Genomic DNA, 18536 nt, shown 5'->3' on the forward strand with positions numbered 1-18536 from the left:
TCTTTGACTATTTTTTAAATTTCATTTTCAGAATGTTAACACCTGACATTTAGAAGTACAATATTTGCATATTTGTCTTATATTGTACTGAACTAATAGAATTCAGTAGTGTTTGTTTATATTTCTTAGAATTTTTAATATACAATATCTTATCATTTGTGAATAGAGAGAGATTAAGTATCAGAACACCTTATCTGTCTCCTGAGAAATCTGTTTGTGGGTCAACAAGCAATAGTTAGAACCAGACACAGTACAATGGGCTGGTTCAAAATTGGGAAAGGAGTACAAAAAGGCTATATATTGTCACCCTGCTTATTTAACTTACATGCAGAGAACATCATGTGAAATGCTAAGATGGATGAATCATAAGATGGAATCAAGATTCCTGGGAGAAATATCAAGAACCTCAGATATGCAGATGATACTACTCTCATAACAGAAAGAAAAGAGGAACTAAAAAGCACCTTGATGAGGGTGAAAATGCAGAATGAAAAAGCTGGCTTGAAACTCAACATTAAAAAAAAAAAAAAGAAAGAAAGAAATCTAAGGTCATGGCATCCATTCCCATCACTTCATGGCAAATAGAAAGGGAAATAGTGGAAACAGTGACAGATTTCATTTTCTTGGGCTTCAAAATCACTATGGATGGTGACTGCAGCCATAAAGTTAAAAGATGCTTGCTCCTTGGAAGGAAAGCTATGACAAATCTTAACAACATTTTAAAAAGCAGAGAAGTCGCTTTACTGACAAAGGTGTATATAGTCAAAGTTATCATTTTTCCAGTAGTCTTGTATGGATGTGAGGGTTGGACTGTAAAGAAGGCTAGGCACCAAAGAATTGATGGCTTTGAACTGTGGTGTTAGAGAAGATTCTTGAGAGTCCCTTGACAGCAAGGAGATGAAACCAATCAATCTTAAAGGAAAATCAACCCTGAATATTATTTGGAAGGACTGATGCTAAAGCTGAAGTTCCAACACATTGACCACCTGATGTGAAAAGCTGTTTCATTGGAAAACACCCAGATGCTGAATTTAAGCAAATTCTGGGAGATTGTGGAAGACAGAGGAGCCTGGCATGCTGCAGTCCATGGGGTCACAAAGAGTCAAAAACAATTTAGTGACTGAGTAACAGCAATTACAATTACTGCACAAACTATATTTACAGTTCAAATTCCTTCAAGGTAAGATCCATGCATTACTCAGATTTTAAACTAATTTCATCTATTTTTTAAAAATTCTAATGTAGTATAAGAAACGTTTCAGAAAAGCCTTTCCATGAGTAAGACATCATGCTGTGTGATCATTAGCTCTTGACTTAAAGAAAGGCTAATCCTTGGGCAAGATACATTGTTGCACAAGGCTTAAGGAAAACATGAGGGAGAATGCTCACCTCCTACTGGAAGGGCCCTGGACTGCCTATCAACTCTCTCAGGGATGAATATGGGATGATACATCACGGCATGAAAATCTGAAGAATAATATTGGCATAAGACTATACATTTCTGATATGTACAGTGAAGGAAAATAAACCATTAGTACAAAAATGTCTTACTTTACAGTGTTGTGACAGATCCTATGTTTAACATTTTCTTTAGAGCCCCTGTGACATCCTTATTTCTAAGACTATAGATTAAAGGGTTAAGAACAGGAGTGAGTATGGTGTAAAATACAGATACAATCATATCCTTCTCAGGGGCGTGGTAGGAGCTGGGGAGCATGTAGGTATAGATGGCAGCCCCAAAGAACAGGATGACCACAGTCATGTGGGAAGAACAAGTAGTGAAAGCCTTCTTCCTGCCCTCTGCTGAATTCATCCTGTGGATGGTGAGGAGGATGAATGAATAAGAGCTTGAAATGACTGTCATGGGGATGAGGAGCATGAGGACACAACACAGGTACATGAGTGTCTCATAGAGGGAAGTGTCTGAGCAGGAGAGCTTCATTACAGCAGGGACCTCACAGAAGAAGTGATGGATCTCCCGGGATTTGCAGAAGGGGAAGGTCATGGTGACTGGTGTGAGCATAAAGCCATCCACTGATCCCAGGAACCAGCAGCCAGACACCAAGAGGTGACATACTGTATGGTTCATGAGAATAGAATAACGGAGTGGATGACAGATGGCCACATAGCGGTCATAGGCCATGGCAGCCAGAAGAAAAAATTCTGAACCTACTAGAGTCAAATAGAGAAACATCTGCATTCCACATTCAGGGGCTGAAATCTCATCCACACCCATGACCTGGTCCATGAGCATCTTTGGCACAGTGACGGAAATGTACATCACATCCATGAGAGACAACTGGCTGATAAAAAAATACATGGGGGTTTGGAGATGGGCATTAGAATGTATCAGAAAGATCAGGATGCTATTACCAGACAAGGCCATCAGGAAAATCACAAAAATGACCACACAAAGGAGAGCTGGGTGCTTGGATTGACTGAAGAGTCCCATGAGGATGAAATCCAACTGTCCAAGGTAGTTGGACGCCCAGGTGGAGTTGTCCATGAAGTTTCACCTAGATAAGCAAGGAGAGCTTTGTAATTAATAGATTGCTCGTGCAATATGACCACCTGATATTAATGTTTAGTGTGCTTCTGCTACATGTGTGTTTGTGTTTTTGTCTGTGTGTGCATATACACCTTCATGCACAGCCATGTATGCAATCCAGTTGTGCTAATAAGAGGAAATATTATGGGGTTGTAGATTTGAGGATTATAAGATTCCTGCAATTCAATACATTCTTTGAAAGAGAAGGAATTCACAACTTGTCTTTCAGTGAATATATTGTGGGTTAAAACAATCAGTTAACTAATAGTAAGTTTGCCAAAGTTCAACGTCATGAGATTTCCTGATGCAAACTCTACATAAATATATAATTAAGAAAATAAGAGTATATAAATATAAATAAATATAACTTATATTTCCAATTTTAACTATGGATAGGCAGAGTTTCATACAGAATCCCATCTCTGTTTTATCTAGTACATGCTTCTGCAACTTCATCTCCTTATAGTTCCTACCATTTGTTTCAAATATCAGGGAAAAGAACTAGCATTTAGAAGGTCACTGCCATTTACAAGACATGGCATTCATTTGTTTTGCAAGCATTATCTGCTTTATTGCCTACAGCAATCAAGTTTTCATGGGAAAAGAGATGCATAAAGGAAAACTGAACAACACTGAGAAATCTCTGACTCCATGTAATGTTCTGCCCCCTATCCTGCTGCTCACAGTACATATCTGTGTTCAATGTTGAAGACAAATAAAAAAAAAAAATTAAACTTGGTTGCACTTAAAGAGGTCATAATCAGTCAATCGGGGAGAAATATTACATAAATGTGATTTAAACTAGAAATTTAAAAGAGATACAAAATAAATTATTAAGAACAGTAGAAAAAAATACACCTGAGCTTTCTTAAGAGAATTAGTAGTTTCCCCTACAATTTCTATCAGGCAGATTACATTTTGGAGCTTTTCATTTTCTTACATGTTAAATGTTAAGTTTTATAAGTCCTTATCAACAAGAGGAAATATCGGCTCCAGTTTCTGGGAAGAGTTTAGAAGAGATTGGGGGCAGGAGGAGAAGGGGACGACAGAGGATGAGATGGCTGGATGGCATCACTGACTCGATGGACTTGAGTTTGAGTAAGCTCTGGGGTTGGTGGTGGACAGGGAGGCCTGGCGTGCTGCGATTCATAGGGTTGCAAAGAGTCGGACACGACTGAGTGACTGAACTGAACTGAACTGAACTGATGATGCAGTAATATTTCATGTAGAATTTCCAAGTTTCAAATATATTTTATATTCTTGTAATAATCCCCAAACTAATTACAATATTCAGCTTATTAATAATCCCATGTTCTGGAGTGATGAAGCTGCAGACAACTTTGAAAGTGAATTTGTTGCTTTAATGTAGATATACAACAAATTTGTCACACACTGCATTAACATATATTTCTGTCAATTTCTACTTTCACTGGCAAATGAATGCTGAGCTCCATCTGTGTAAAATTTTAAAACTGTACAATTAAGACCAGATACACCTGTGACTGAGTCTATTTGTGGTCAGAATGAAGCAAGGACCAGTGCAGTGGCTGGTACAAGTGAAGACCTCAAATCTATTTGTTGAATAAATGAAAAGAGAGCAGAGGGCAAGTGGGAAGTGGGACTTAAATTTCTTTGGTAAATGAAAGTCACTGTGTTCGAGTGACATTGAATACCTAGGGTACCAGACAGATAAGGGAATTCTGTTTGTACTACAAAAAACAATTGGCCTCCGTATTCAAAAGGGAGGCCAATTTTTTTCTTACTTTTCTCTACCAAATTGTCTGAGTTCAAAATCACCAAAATGGCACTTATTAAGCTTGAGTAATTTTTGTTTGTTTGTTTGTTTTTGGTTCTTGACTTTATTTATTTTATTTATTTATTTATTTATTTTTATTAGTTGGAGGCTAATTACTTCACCACATTGAGTAATTATTAATAGTAGTAGTAGAGTAGTAACAAATCTTACATTAATCTGGCAGCTTCTAAGCAATTGTTTTATTGCATTACTGTGTTTTTTGTCTCCAAGAGCCTATGAAGTACTTACTCATCTTATTTTCTTCTTTTACAAATTAAATAATTCAGGTTCCTGGGGCATCTGCCTAGACTTGTGTCTCAGCTCAGGAGTTGGGACACAGAGTTTGTAATACTGCATAAATACTGTAGAACCCACTGTTCCCTCCACAGTCTACAATTTGGGTATTAGCTACCAACTGCAGATTTCTTCTAGGAAACAGATATGATTGAGACACTTATTTCAATGTTCTAACATCCAGAAATAACAGCCATACCAAGTAAAATTAGTCCCTTTTCTTCTATTAATTTCAGTCTCAAGAAAAGAAATTACAATAATGTAGGAAGGTATGTATTCTTTTGTCTATATATAACTGGAAATCAAAACTCATATCCTAATATGTTGCAGTAAATAAATGTAATATGAAAGATTCAAGGAAAAAAAACATTTGCTTCTCTCCAGAGAAATAGATGATAGTGAAAAAATTTAGAAATAAGTTCAAACATTAACAGAATGTGACAGAAACCCAAGTAAAAATAATAATAGTTACCCTTTTGATTCTTTTTTCCTGTCTTCCTATCTGATTGACCCCAAAATCAGATGATACCAAAAGCCTCATCTAGATGGACTAATGGAAAGTGGCCACAATTAACTATATAAAGAAAAACAGGAGAGTGACATCATCCCTGGTTTTACTATGCCCATTAAGGGAGTAGAAGACAGTCTTGTATAAATAAATTCCCTCTGGGACTTTGTGGAATAATGAAATCAAGAGAATTAAGTGACAGATATCTGTACTGTACTTTTCTGATTTTTTTTTTCTCATTTTTAGCCACATTTTATTTTTAAAGTAGAACTCTTAACCAATATTAACAATAACCTTAAATCTTTGCCATTATCAATTAATTGTTATCTATGAAAATAGATATTAGCTTATATATCTAATATAAGCCTTAGTCTTTTCACATTAAAAGTGTTTTTCATATATACATATACATATATATATATCCCCATGTAATCTTCAAGAATATTTTGTGAAGTATTGGTGTTTGTCTTATCTTTCACAGATATAGACCCTGAAACTCATAATCTAATTGATATGTCAAAGAGAGTACCAATAACCAGTAATGTAGTTGAGATAACTTTGAGAGGGTCTCATCTCTCTCAAGGTTACATCTTCATCTGGATCACTCTTCATTATTAATGCTTTGCTGATTGTGCTCTTTCTTTTGTTACTCAGCTGCAATCTGTGTTGCATTGCATTTTAGGGTATTTTTTGAAAATTGAAATGTCAACATCTTGTTTATAGAAAAGTACATTAAAAAAAAAAAAAACAGAAACAGAAACCATTACAAAGAAAATATGTTAAAGGGGCCATGATCTAATCTATCAGACAAACATCATGCCTTAACAGTTTTATTTTTCCTTGAGACTACAAATATCTACAAATTGTATATCACACACCAGGTAGTTGGGATAAACAAGGCAACAAGAAGCAACCCCACCATCATGAAACTTGCAGGCAAATTCTTCTGAACCTTTTTCTATATGTGTGCTCTCAAACTATGTTGATTATTTTTCCATGCTGTCTTTTGTCCATGAAATCCTTGTCTAAAGAGTGATTCCTGTTTAAAAAGTCTATACTTGGGGGCTGGAGCCTCCTATGTCCTCCAGGGTTTCAGCCTGCAAATGGTTTGTTCTAACCACTTTGTCACATGGTTTCCCAAAAGACTCTGATGGTGCAAGCCCTGGGAGGCTCTAGATAGTGAGATAAAGGAAGAAATTGCATCTTTTTTCTTGTTTCTGATGAATATCTCTGGCAGCAGCTGGAAGCTATAGAGAACCATGCAGGAACTGGAGGTTCCAGTACCCCAAAGGCAGTTTCAGTGTCACTGGTGGGATGCAGGACTCGGCTGCAGCAGGGAAGGGTCCTGTCAGTAACCCTAGAATGCAGCATCTCCATCGGCTCAGTAGTGTGGGGAATGTGGGGCTCCAGTGTTTGACAAAGACTTGACGTTTCCTTCACTTTTCCCCCAGCTTTCACTCCAGCCCATTGACATCCCCATAACCAATCCCCTAAAGTAAATTTCTTCACTTCGAAGTGTGTAAAATGGGACTGGATATTAAATAATGAGCTTAATGTTCTATCAAGTGAATATACATTAATTACAACTCCCCACAATATTGAATAATTGTGTTGCATTCACATTCAAAATTACAAGTTATGCTGTGACAAAAATGATAAAAATATATAGAAAGCATTCTCTGAATGTAATTTCCCCTAAGATAATTTATCAGAGGGTATAGAATACCTGTGGGCTTCCCTGTTAGTTCAAATGGTAAAGAATCTGCCTGTAGTACAGGAGACCCAGGTTGAATCGCTGGGTCAGGAATATTCCCTGGAGAAAGAAATGGCAATCCTCTCTAGTATTCTAGCTAGCCTGGAGAATCCCATAGACAGAGGAGCCAGGTGGAAATACTTCAAGTTTCTTCATACACAACACAGAAATGCTTTTCCACAAATAATGTGCTATGATATCAAATTTCACTTGAACTAGCACTAAGTTGTACATGCTTTTCCATCTCAGTCAATTTGATAGGCATATAATTAATACCTGCTGCATTGCTGATCTTGTTTGTGACAGCAATTGTCTTGATGTTCACACCGTTCATACTGTTCCTTGAACCCAGGGCAGACAAGGCGTGAGCTGAGAGGCTGGAAGACTCAAAGAGCCATAGGCACGGCAAACACCCTTATTCTCTCCTGGCTGGCACAGCACCCATAACACAGCATCTCCCCTTGCTGAAGCAGCAGCCATAGCAGCAGTCATAGCATAACACAACATAACCACACACAACCCTGTGAGCAAGTGTGTACCTTGTGACATGCATGCGCAATGCTATAAGCAATCTCAGCTCTTACACAACCACGCAAAGTCACTGTTTACAGAACATGGAGCAAGAGAGCCTGACCACGCCATCTTGGCTAGTTTGTCTTTATCCACACCTGTCTTTCTTGATTACTAATATGGTCATAACTTTTCATACGTTTATCCATGTAACTACTGCTTATGTGAAACATGTTTATATCTTTTGCACATTTAATTTTTTTAAGTTTTTCTTTAAAAGTATGAAAGTGTTAATATATTAAGAATAGCAACTCTTTGTGAGTAGTGTTCGTTCTTTTTTCCTAAATTTTTGATTGTGATATTTTATCTCATCAGAATATTTTATTTAGTTTAATGTGTGATTTATTTTAGCATTTTTGTGTTTAGGAAGTCCTTACACAGTTTGGAATCATTAAAAATAATCAGTTTTGCATTTTGTTAAAGAATGAGTTTCCCAGTATTTTTGAACTGTTAATTTATAACGCAGCAATAACTTCTTGGGGGTGTGATATGGAGTGGATTTCTAACATGGTTTTCAAGTAGAGACTAACCTAAAGGACTAAAGAATTCGATCTTTCATTCACTCACCAAAAATATTTATTCACTACCATTTATGTGCCGACTGCATTTATCTTTCTCAAGATTACAAATTGAAAGATAAAAACCATATGATTATCTCAATAGATGCAGAGAAAGCCTTTGACAAAATTCAACATCCATTTATGATAAAAACTCTCCAGAAAGCAGGAATAGAAGGAACATACCTCAACATAATAAAAGCTATATATGACAAACCCACAGCAAACATTATCCTCAATGGTGAAAAATTGAAAGCATTTCCCCTAAAATGAGGAACAAGACAAGGGTGCCCACTCTCACCACTAGTATTCAACATAGTTTTGGAAGTTTTGGCCACAGCAATCAGAGCAGAAAAGATTGCTTTGACTTTTTAGGGTCTTTAGAGTTTCCATAAAAATTGCAAAATCTTTTGTTCTATTTCTATGAAAAAATACCATTGGTAATTTGATAGGAATCATACTTGTTTTGGGTAGTATGGTCATTTTCACAATATTGATTCTTCCAATCCAAGAATGTGGTATATCTATCATTATGTCTGTGTCATCTTTGGTTTCTTTCATCAGTATCTTATAGTTTTCTGCATACAATCTTTTGCCTCCTTAGGTAGGTTTGTCCATCAAAAGGTGAATGTGTAAAGATGCAGTATATATGTACAATGAAATATTACTCAACTATAAAAAGAACAAAATAAGGTCATTTTCAGCAACAGGGATGGACCTAGAAATTCTCATGGTGATTGAACTAAGACACAGAAAGACAAATATCTTATAATATCACTTATATGTGGAATATTTTAAAAGGGTAAAAATTAACTAAGTTACAAAACAGAACTGAGTCACAGGTATACAAAACAGACAAATGGTTACAGGGGCTGAAGAGAGAAGGGATGAACTGGGAGGCTGGGTTTGACATACTCACATGGCGTGCACGCATGCCAAGTCACTTCAGATGTGTCTGGCTGTTTGTGACCCTGTTGACTGTAACCTGCCAGGCTCCTCTGCCTAGGGATTCTCCAGGCAAGGATACTGGAGTGGGTTGCCATGCCCTCCTCCAGGGGATCTTCCCTGACCCAGGGATCGAACCAGCATCCCCTGCAGCTCCTGAATTGCTGGCAATTTGTTTACCACTGAGCTGCCAAGGAAGCCCATAAACACACCATTATAGACAAAAAATAGACATCTAATAATAAACTGCCATTTAGGACAAAGAACCCTACTCAATACTCTGTAATGGCCTCCATGGGAAAAAATCTAAAAAAAAGAGTTGATATATGCATATGTGTATCAACCTCATACCTGCCAAAGATGCTCGGAGGGCGCAAATAAAACCTTGTGTGCATCAGGACCCAGAGACCCCACAGAGACTGAGCCAGACCTGCCTTTGGATGTTTGTGTGTCTCTTGAGGCAGCATGGATCAGCACTGGTCTGTTGCAGGGACAGGGACTCTGGCTGCAGCAGACCTGGGAGGTGTGACATGTGACATAACTCCTCTTGGAGGAGGTTGCCATTAGTCACACCATACAGCCACCAAGCAGATTACCCACAAACTGGAGAACAATTATACCAAAGATATTCTTGCACTGCTACAAAAGTTCTAGGGCCCACAACAGACTTCCCACCATGGGGATCCAGCAAAAGCACTGAGAACCCCCAGGGAATTTGACTTTGAAGACCAGTGGGATTTGATTACAGAACTTCCACAAGACTGTAGAAACAGATGCTTGGAGGGCACAAACAAAAGCTTGTGTGCACCAAGACACAGCAGAAAGGAGCAGTGACCTCACAAGAGACTGATCCAGACTTGCCTGTAAATGTCCAGGAAACTTCAGCAGAGGTGTGGGTCGACAGTGGCCTGCCAATGGTTCAGGAGTACTGAATACAACAGTCTTGGGAACTGCAGCATGCTGACATAAATACTTTTCAACAATTTTTTTTACTGTAATTGAGATCTAATCTTACCACTCTGTGGTCAGAAAAGATGACTGGAATGACTTCAACTTTTTAGAACTTACCAAGACTAGATTTATGGCCCAGGATGTGAACTATTCTGGAGAAGGTTCCGTGTGCACTTGAGAAAAAGGTGAAGTTGATTGTTTTGGGGTGAAATGTCCTATAGATATCAATTAGGTCTAGCTGGTCCATTCTGTCATTTAAAGTTTGTGTTTCCTTGTTAATTTTCTGTTTAGTTGATCTATCCATAGTTGTGAGTGGGGTATTAAAGTCTCCCACTATTATTGTGTTACTATTAATTTCCTCTTTCATACTTGTCAGCGTTTTCCTTACATATTGAGGTGCTCCTATGTTGGGTGCATATATATTTATAATTGCTATATCTTCTTCTTGGATTGATCCTTTGACCATTATGTAGTGTCCTTCTTTGTCTCTTTTCACAACCTTTATTTGAAAGTCTATTTTATCTGACATGAGTATTGCGACTCCTGCTTTCTTTTGTTCTCCGTTTGCGTGAAATATTTTTTTCCAGCCCTTCACTTTTAGTCTGTATGTGTCTCTTGTTTTGAGGTGGGTCGCTTGTAGACAGCATATATAGGGGTCTTGTTTTTGTATCCATTCAGCCAGTCTTTGTCTTTTGGTTGGGGCATTCAACCCATTCAGATTTAAACTAATTATTGATAGGTATGGTCCCGTTGCCATTTACTTTGTTGTTTTGGGTTCACGTTTATACAACCTTTCTGTGTTTCCTGTCTAGAGAAGATCCTTTAGCATTTGTTGAAGAGCTGGTTTGGTGGTGCTGAATTCTCTCAGCTTTTGCTTGTCTGTAAAGCTTTTGAATTCTCCTTCATATCTGAATGAGATCCTTGCTGGGTACAGTAATCTAGGTTGTAGGTTATTCTCTTTCATTACTTTAAGTATGTCCTGCCATTCCCTTTTGGCCTGGAGGGTTTCTATTGATAGATCAGCTGTTATCCTTATGGGAATCCCTTTGTGTGTTATTTGTTGTTTCTCCCTTGCTGCTTTTAATATTTGTTCTTTGTGTTTGATCTTTGTTAATTTGATTAATATGTGTCTTGGGGTGTTTCGCCTTGGGTTTATCCTGTTTGGGACTCTCTGGGTTTCTTGGACTTGGGTGGCTATTTCCTTCCCCATTTTAGGGAAGTTTTCAGCTATCATCTCCTCGAGTATTTTCTCATGGCCTTTCTTTTTGTCATCTTCTTCTGGGACTTCTATGATTCAAATGTTGGGGCATTTCACGTTGTCCCAGAGGTCCCTGAGGTTGTCCTCATTCCTTTTGATTCTTTTTTCTTTTTTCCTCTCTGCTTCATTTATTTCCACCATTTTATCTTCTACCTCACTTATCCTATCTTCTGTCTCCGTTATTCTACTCTTGTTTCCTTCCAGAGTGTTTTTGATCTCATTTATTGCATTATTCATTTTCAATTGACTCTTTTTTATTTCTTCTAGGTCTTTATTAAACATTTCTTGCATCTTCTCATTCTTTGTCTCCAGGCTATTTATCTGTAACTCCATTTTGTTTTCAAGATTTTGGATCATTTTTATTATCATTATTCTAAATTCTTTTTCAGGTAGATTCCCTATCTCCTCCTCTTTTGTTTGACTTGGTGGGCATTTTTCATGTTCCTTTACCTGTTGGGTATTTCTCTGCCTTTTCATCTTGTTTAGATTGCTGTGTCTGGAGTGGGCTTTCTGTATTCTGGAGGTCTGTGGTTCCTTTTTATTGTGGAGGTTTTACCCAGTGGGTGGGGTTGGACAATTGGCTTGTCAAGGTTTCCTCGTTAGGGAAGCTTGCATCGGTGTTCTGGTGTGTGGAACTGCATTTCTTCTCTCTGGAGTGCAATGGAGTGCCCAGTAATGAGTTTTGAGGTGGGTCTATATGTTAGGTGTGACTATGGCAGCCTGTAGGTTGACACTCAGGGCTATGTTCCTGTGTTGCTGGAGAATTTGCATGGAATGTCTTGCTATGAAACATTCGCTCTTGGGTGGTGGTTGGTTTCAGTGTAGGTATGGAGGCTTTTGAATGGTCTCTTATTACTTAATGTTCTGTGTAGTCAGGAGTTTTCTGGTGTTCTCAGGTTTTGGGCTTAAGTCTCCTGCCTCTGGATTTCAGTTTTATTCTCCAGTAGTCTCAAGACTTCTCCAACTATACAGCACTGATAATAAAACTTCTAGGTTAATGGTGAAAAGATTTTCCCCTGTGAGGGACACCCAGAGAGGTTCACAGAGTTACATGAAAAAGAGGAGAGGGAGGAGGGAGATAGAGATGAGCAGGAGGAGAAAAAAGGGGACTCAAGAGGAGAGAGACAGATCTACATAGTTGTCTGTTCCCAAAGTGTTCTCCGTAGCCCAGACACCCACAAAGATTCACAGAATTGGATTGGGAAGAGAAGGGGAAAGGAGGAAACAGAGGAGTTCTGAGGTAGAAAATGGAGAGTCAAATGTGGGAGACAGTAATCAACACCCTCCTGTATAAAAATGGGAACTGAATATTGGTTTCTTAAATGTCCAAAATTTATATCACATACTGAAAAACAAAGATTAAAAATCTAGAGTAGAGGTTAGACTCTTAAAAATACAATGTTAAAAACAAAAACACAAAATTTTTAGAAATATATATGAAGTTTGGTTTAAAAATAGGTCTCTTTTTTTTTTTTTTTTTGCAAGGTTATAGTGAAATGAAAATGAAAATTAAGGAGTAGTAGAGGAGTAATAGAGGACTTTAAAAGGAAATAAGAGAAAAAGGAAGAAAAAAAAGAAAAAAAACAAGAAAAATAATTTTTTTCCTAATTAAAAAAATCATAAAAATATATGAAAATGAAAGTTAAGGAATAGTGGGGGAGTAATAGGGAATTTTAAACGAAAATAAAAGAGAAAAAATTTTAAAGAAAAGAAAAGAAAAAAAAATTTTTTTTAATTTAAAAAAAAAAGTAAAAATATATCTAGGAATTTCTCTGGAGCTATTGCGGTCAGTGTGGGTTCAGTTCAGTTTCAGATAGCTCCTCGTTCCAGCTTACACTTCTTGATATCTACAGGCCCTTACCCATGTAGTCGTTGTTATCTACAGGGGTTTTAATCTGTTGCACCGGTCCCTTCTGAAGCGGTTCCCTTTGTTTACTTGGCTTCTGTTTGCCGGTCTCTTCAGTGCCTAATTTCCGCCCTGACACAGGCGGGCGGAAGTGGTCTCTTGTTTAGGTTCACTAGTTCCATCGCGCTGCGGGGAGAGGGGGGGGCGCTGTTTTCCCCGTCTACGCTGCTCAGGCTCCCGGCTGCTCTATATGGAGCGGGCCCTGCGTGGCGTGCGGTTCCCCTTTTCAGGTACTCCACAAAAGCGAGGACTCGGTTGCGCCTGCGTTTTGTGCCTTCCCCGGCCCGAGCAGCTCAGGCAGCCAGGAGCTTGATGGGCGCATTCTCCCCGGGTGCGGTGCGCCTTCTCCCCTCCGTGGCCCCAGTCTCAGTTTCTGCCCACGCCGGTCGGGTGCCTTCGGCTTCTCCCCTCCGCGGCCCCAGCCTTAGTTTCCGCCCTTGCCGGTCGGGTGCGTGTGCCCTGTGTCTAGCCGCGACCCTCCCGGGGGATGTTGACCATCCAGAATCTCAGGAAGTCTTTGGTTAGAAACTGGAGGCCTGTTTGCAGTGCGGGAGGGGATGCCGTCTCTGGGGCCGAGTTTGCCCCTTTCCCCTCCCCCCTTGCCTCCTGCCCCCGGCGGGGCTGGGCCGGTCTGCAGCCGGCTAGCTCCTCTGGACTTGCTCAGACCCTTTGTTCTGCGAACGTCTGGCAGTGTGTTCGGCCGGTTAACTTTCTCTCTCTCTTTTGCTGCCCCACAGTTTAAGTTGGGAACACACAAAAGCTCCCTCCGATTGCCCTCAGGGCACTCAGGCCTAGTCCTTACCCTAAACAATGCCGCCCGCTCCTCTCCATTCTGCCCCCACTTGCTGGTGGCGGATGCGGGCGTCTGGGGTACTTTTCTGCTGGGAGTTGCTTTTAGGCACGTAATCTGTGGGGTTTATTTATTTATTCATTTATTTTCCTCCCAGTTAGGTTGCCCTCTGAGATTTAAAAACTTCCCCCAGACCCGCCAGTGCAAGGGTTTCCTGGTGTTTGGAAACTTCCTCTATGAAGACTCCCTTCCCGGGACGGGTCTCCGTCCCTAGCTCTTTTGTCTCTCTTTTTATCTTTTATATTTTGTCCTACTTCCTTTCGAAGACAATGGGCTGCTTTTCTGGGTGCCTGATGTCCTCAGCTAGCAATTAGAAGTTGTTTTGTGAAGCTTGCTCTGCGTTGAATTGTTCTTTCGATGAATTTGTAGGGGAGAAAGTGGTCTCCCCGTCCTATTCCTCCGCCATCTTGGCTCCTCCCCCTGACATAAGTACTTTTGAAGGAGGTCAGCATTATTGCCATTACTCCTACCATAGTTTGTTCTCGGGTCAAACTATAGGGAGGGAACATGCCCCACCTATCAGCAGAAATTTGAATTAAAGATTTGCTGAGCATGACCACCCCCCCCCCCCCCCCAATCAGAGCAAGACTCAGTTTGTCCCACAGCAGGTACCTTACATCAGGAGGCTTCCATGGCCTCTAATCCTTATCCATCAGAGGACAGACAGAATGAAAACCACAGTCACAGAAAATCAACCAAACCAATCACATGGATCACAGCCTTGCTTAACCCAATGAAACTATGAGCTATGCTGTGTAGGGCCACCCAAGATAGACGGGTCATGGTGGAGAATTCTGACAAAACATGGTTCACAGGAGAAGGGAATGGCAAACCACTTCAGCATTATTGCCTTGAGAACCCCATGAATGATATGAAAAGGCAAAAAGATATGACATTGAAAGGTGAACTCCCCAGGTCAGTAGGGGCCTAATATTTTGCTGGAGAAGATCAGAGAAATAGCTTCAGAAGGAATGAAGAGGCTGAACCAATGCCTAGTTGTGGATGTGACTGGTGTGAAAGTACAGCCCAATGCTGTAAGAACAGTATTGCATATGAACCTGGAATGTTAGGTCCATGAAACCAGGTAAATTGGAAGTGGTCATACAGGATATGGCAGGAGTGAACAGTGACATTTTAGGAATCAGTGAACTAAAATGGACCAGAATGGGAGAATTTAATACAGATGATCATTATATCTACTACTGTGGGAAAGAATCCTTTAGAACAAATGGAATAGCGCTCATAGTCAACAGAAGAGTCCTAAATGCAGTACTTGGGTGCAGTCTCAAAAATGACAGAATGAGCTCTCTTCATTTCCAAAGCAAACCATTCAATATCACAGTAATCCAAGTCTACGCCCCAATCACTAATGCTGAAAACATTGAGGTTGAACAGTTCTATAATGACCTACAAGACCTTTCAGAACACACACACACAAAAAAAAATTATGTCCTTTCCATCATAGGGTACTGGAATGCAAAAGTAGGAAGTCAAGAGATACCTGGATTAACAGGAAAGTTTGGTCTTGGAGTACAAAACAAAGCAGGGCAAAGGCTAACAGAGTTTTGCCAAGAGAATGCACTGGTCACAACAAACAGCTTCTTCCAAGAACAAAAGGGAAATCTCTACACATGGACATCACCAGATGCTCAATACTGAAATCAGATTGATTATATTCTTTGCAGTCAAAGTTGGAGAAGCTCTATTCAGTCAGTCAAAACAAGACTGGAAGCTGACTGTGGCTCAGATCATGATCTCCTTATTGCAAAATTCAGACTGAAATTGAAGAAAAGAGGGGAAACCACTACACCATTCAGGTATGACCTAAATCAAATCCCTTATAATTATACAGTGGAAGTGACAAATAGATTCAAGATTAGATCTGAGAGAGTGCCTGAAGAACTCTGGAAGGAGGTTTATAACATTGTGCAAGAGGCAGTTATCAAAATCATCCCCAAGAAAAAGAAATGCAACAAGGCAAAATGGTTGTCTGAGGAGGCCTTACAAATAGCTGAGAAGAGAAGATAAGTGAAAGGCAAAGGAGAAAAGGAAAAATTTACCCATTTGAGTGCAGAGTTCAAAAAATTAGCAAGGAAAGATAAGAAAGCCTTCCTCAGTGATCAATACAAATAAATAGAGGAAAGCAATAGAATGGGAAAGACTAGAGATCTCTTCAAGAAAATTAGAGATACCAAGGGAACAGTTCATGCTAAGATGGGTACAATAAAGGACAGAAATGCTATGAACCTAACAGATGCAGAAGATATTAAGAAGAGGTGGCAAGAATACACAGAAGAACTGTACAAAAAAGATCTTCATGACCCAGATAACCATGATAATGTGATCACTCACCTAGAGCCAGGCATCCTGGAATGTGAAGTTAAGTGGGCCTTAGGAAGCATCACCATGAAAAAAGCTAGTGGAGGTGATGGAATTCCAGCTGAGCTATTTCAAGGCCTTAAAATGATGCTGTTGAAAATGCTGCACTCAATATGCCAGCAAATTTGGAAAACTCAACAGCAGCCACAGGACTGGAAAAGGTCAGTTTTTATTCCAATCCAAAAGAAAGACAATGTCAAAGAATGTTCAAACTACCTCACAATTGCACTCATCTTGCATGCTAGCAAAATAATGCTTAAAATTCTCCAAGTGAGTCTTCAACAGCGAGTGAATTGAGAACTTCCAGATGTTCACGCTGGATTTAGAAAAGGCAGAGGAACCAGAAATGAAATTGTCGATAACTGTTGGATCATAGAAAAAGCAAAAGAATTCCAGAAAAATATCTACTTCTGCTTCATCGACAGGGTAAAGCTTTTAACTGTGTGGAAATCAAAAAACTGTAGCAAATTCTTAAAGAGATGGGAATACCAGACCACCTTACTTGCCTCCTGAGAAACCTGTATGAAGCTCAAGAAGCAACAGTTAGAACTGGACATGGAACAATGGACTGGTTCCAAATCAGGAAAGGAGAACATCAAGGCTGTATATTGTCACCCTGCTTAATTAGCTTATATGTAGTATACAAGACTGAAACGACTTAGTAGCAGCAGCAGCAGTGTACATTATGGGAAATGCCAGACTGGATGAAGCACAAGCTGGAATCAAGATTATCGGGAGAAATATCAATAACCTCAGATATGCACTACCCTTATTGTAGAAAGTGAAGAGGAGCTAAAGAACCTCCTGATGAAAGTGAAAGAGGAGAGTGAAAAAGTTGGCTTAATCTCAACATTAAAGAAGCTAAGATCATGGCATCTGGTCCCATCACTTCATGGCAAATAGAAGCGGGGGGGGGGGGGGGGGGGGAGGGAGTGGAAACCAGTGACAGATTTTCTCTTCTTGGGCTCCAAAATCATTGCAAATGGTGACTGCAGTCATGAAATTAAAAGACGTTTGTTTCTTGGAAGAAAAGCTATGACAAACCTAGACAGCATATTAAAAAGCAATGATATCACTTTGCCAACAAAGATTCCTATAGTCAAAGCTATAGTCTTTCCAGTGGTCATGTTTGGATATGAGAGTTGGACCATAAAGAAGGCTGAGCATCCAAGAATTGATGGTTTCGAACTGTTGTGCTGGTTAAGACTCTCAATAGTCCCTTTGACTGCAGCGAGATCAAGACAGTCAATCCTAAAGAAAATCAACCCTGAATACTCACTGGAAGGACTGAAGCTGAAGTTCTAATACTTTGGCCACCAGATGTGAAGAGCCAACTCATTGGGAAAGACCATGATTCTGGGAAAGACTGAAGGCAAAAGGAGAAGAGGGAAGCAGAGGATGAGAAGGTTTGATGGCATCACCAACTCAATGGACATGAACTTGGACAAGCTCTAGGAGATAGTGAGGGACAGGGAAGCCTGATGTGCTGCAGTCCACGGGGTCACAAAAAGTTGGACACGACTTAGCAAGTAAACAACAATGATACATCTAGTAAGGTTTTCTTCCTGGTGGCTCAGAAAGTAAAGACTCTACCTGCAATACAGGAGATCTGGGTTTTATGTCTGGGTGGGGAAGATCCCCTGGATAAGGAAATGGCAACCCCCTCCAGTATTCTTGACCTGAAAATTTCATGGACAGAAGGTCCTGGCAGGCTACAGTCCATGGGACTTCAAGGAGTTGGACATAACTGAGTGACTAACACTTACTTACTTAAGGGTTTCTTTTTTATTTTTTCTTCCAGTTTTATTGAGATAAAATTGACACACAGCACTTTGTAAGATGTAGAGCATAAATCTGACTTACATACATCATTAAATTATTACAACAATAAATTTAGTGAATATTACATGATCTCATAAAGATAAAAAATTAAAGAAATTTTTAAAAAATTTCCTTGTGATGAATCAGGATTTACTCTTTTAATAACTTTCATATATAACATGCGTCAATATTAATTCCATTAATATTTACAATGTTTTACCTGGGAAATCCCATGGACAGAAGAGCCTGGAGGGCTAAAGACCATGGGGCTGCAAAGAGTCAGACCATACTTAGGAACTACAACAACAGCAACAGCAACAAACATAATTTCCCTAGTACTTATTTGTCTTATAATGAGAATTTATACCTTCTGATTGCACTCACTTGATTTTATGTCTCTA

General features: G+C 39.5%; 1 protein-coding gene across 1 annotated transcript; it reads right to left on the reverse strand.

The window, feature by feature from the left end:
- Positions 1-1552: 1552 nt before the first annotated feature.
- LOC133062869 (olfactory receptor 2T29-like) lies at positions 1553-2506 on the reverse strand. The gene has a single exon (XM_061152228.1). The coding sequence runs from the start codon at positions 2504-2506 to the stop codon at positions 1553-1555; it is 954 nt and encodes a 317-aa protein (XP_061008211.1).
- Between the last annotated feature and the right edge of the window lie 16030 nt (positions 2507-18536).

This window comes from Dama dama, chromosome 9 (genome assembly GCF_033118175.1).
Source record: "Dama dama isolate Ldn47 chromosome 9, ASM3311817v1, whole genome shotgun sequence".
Classification (NCBI taxonomy): domain Eukaryota; kingdom Metazoa; phylum Chordata; class Mammalia; order Artiodactyla; family Cervidae; genus Dama; species Dama dama.

Coding starts and splice junctions, on each gene's coding strand:
- LOC133062869 (XM_061152228.1), bottom strand. CDS start 2,506: ATGGACAACTCCACCTGGGCGTCCAACTACCTTGGACAGTTGGATTTC.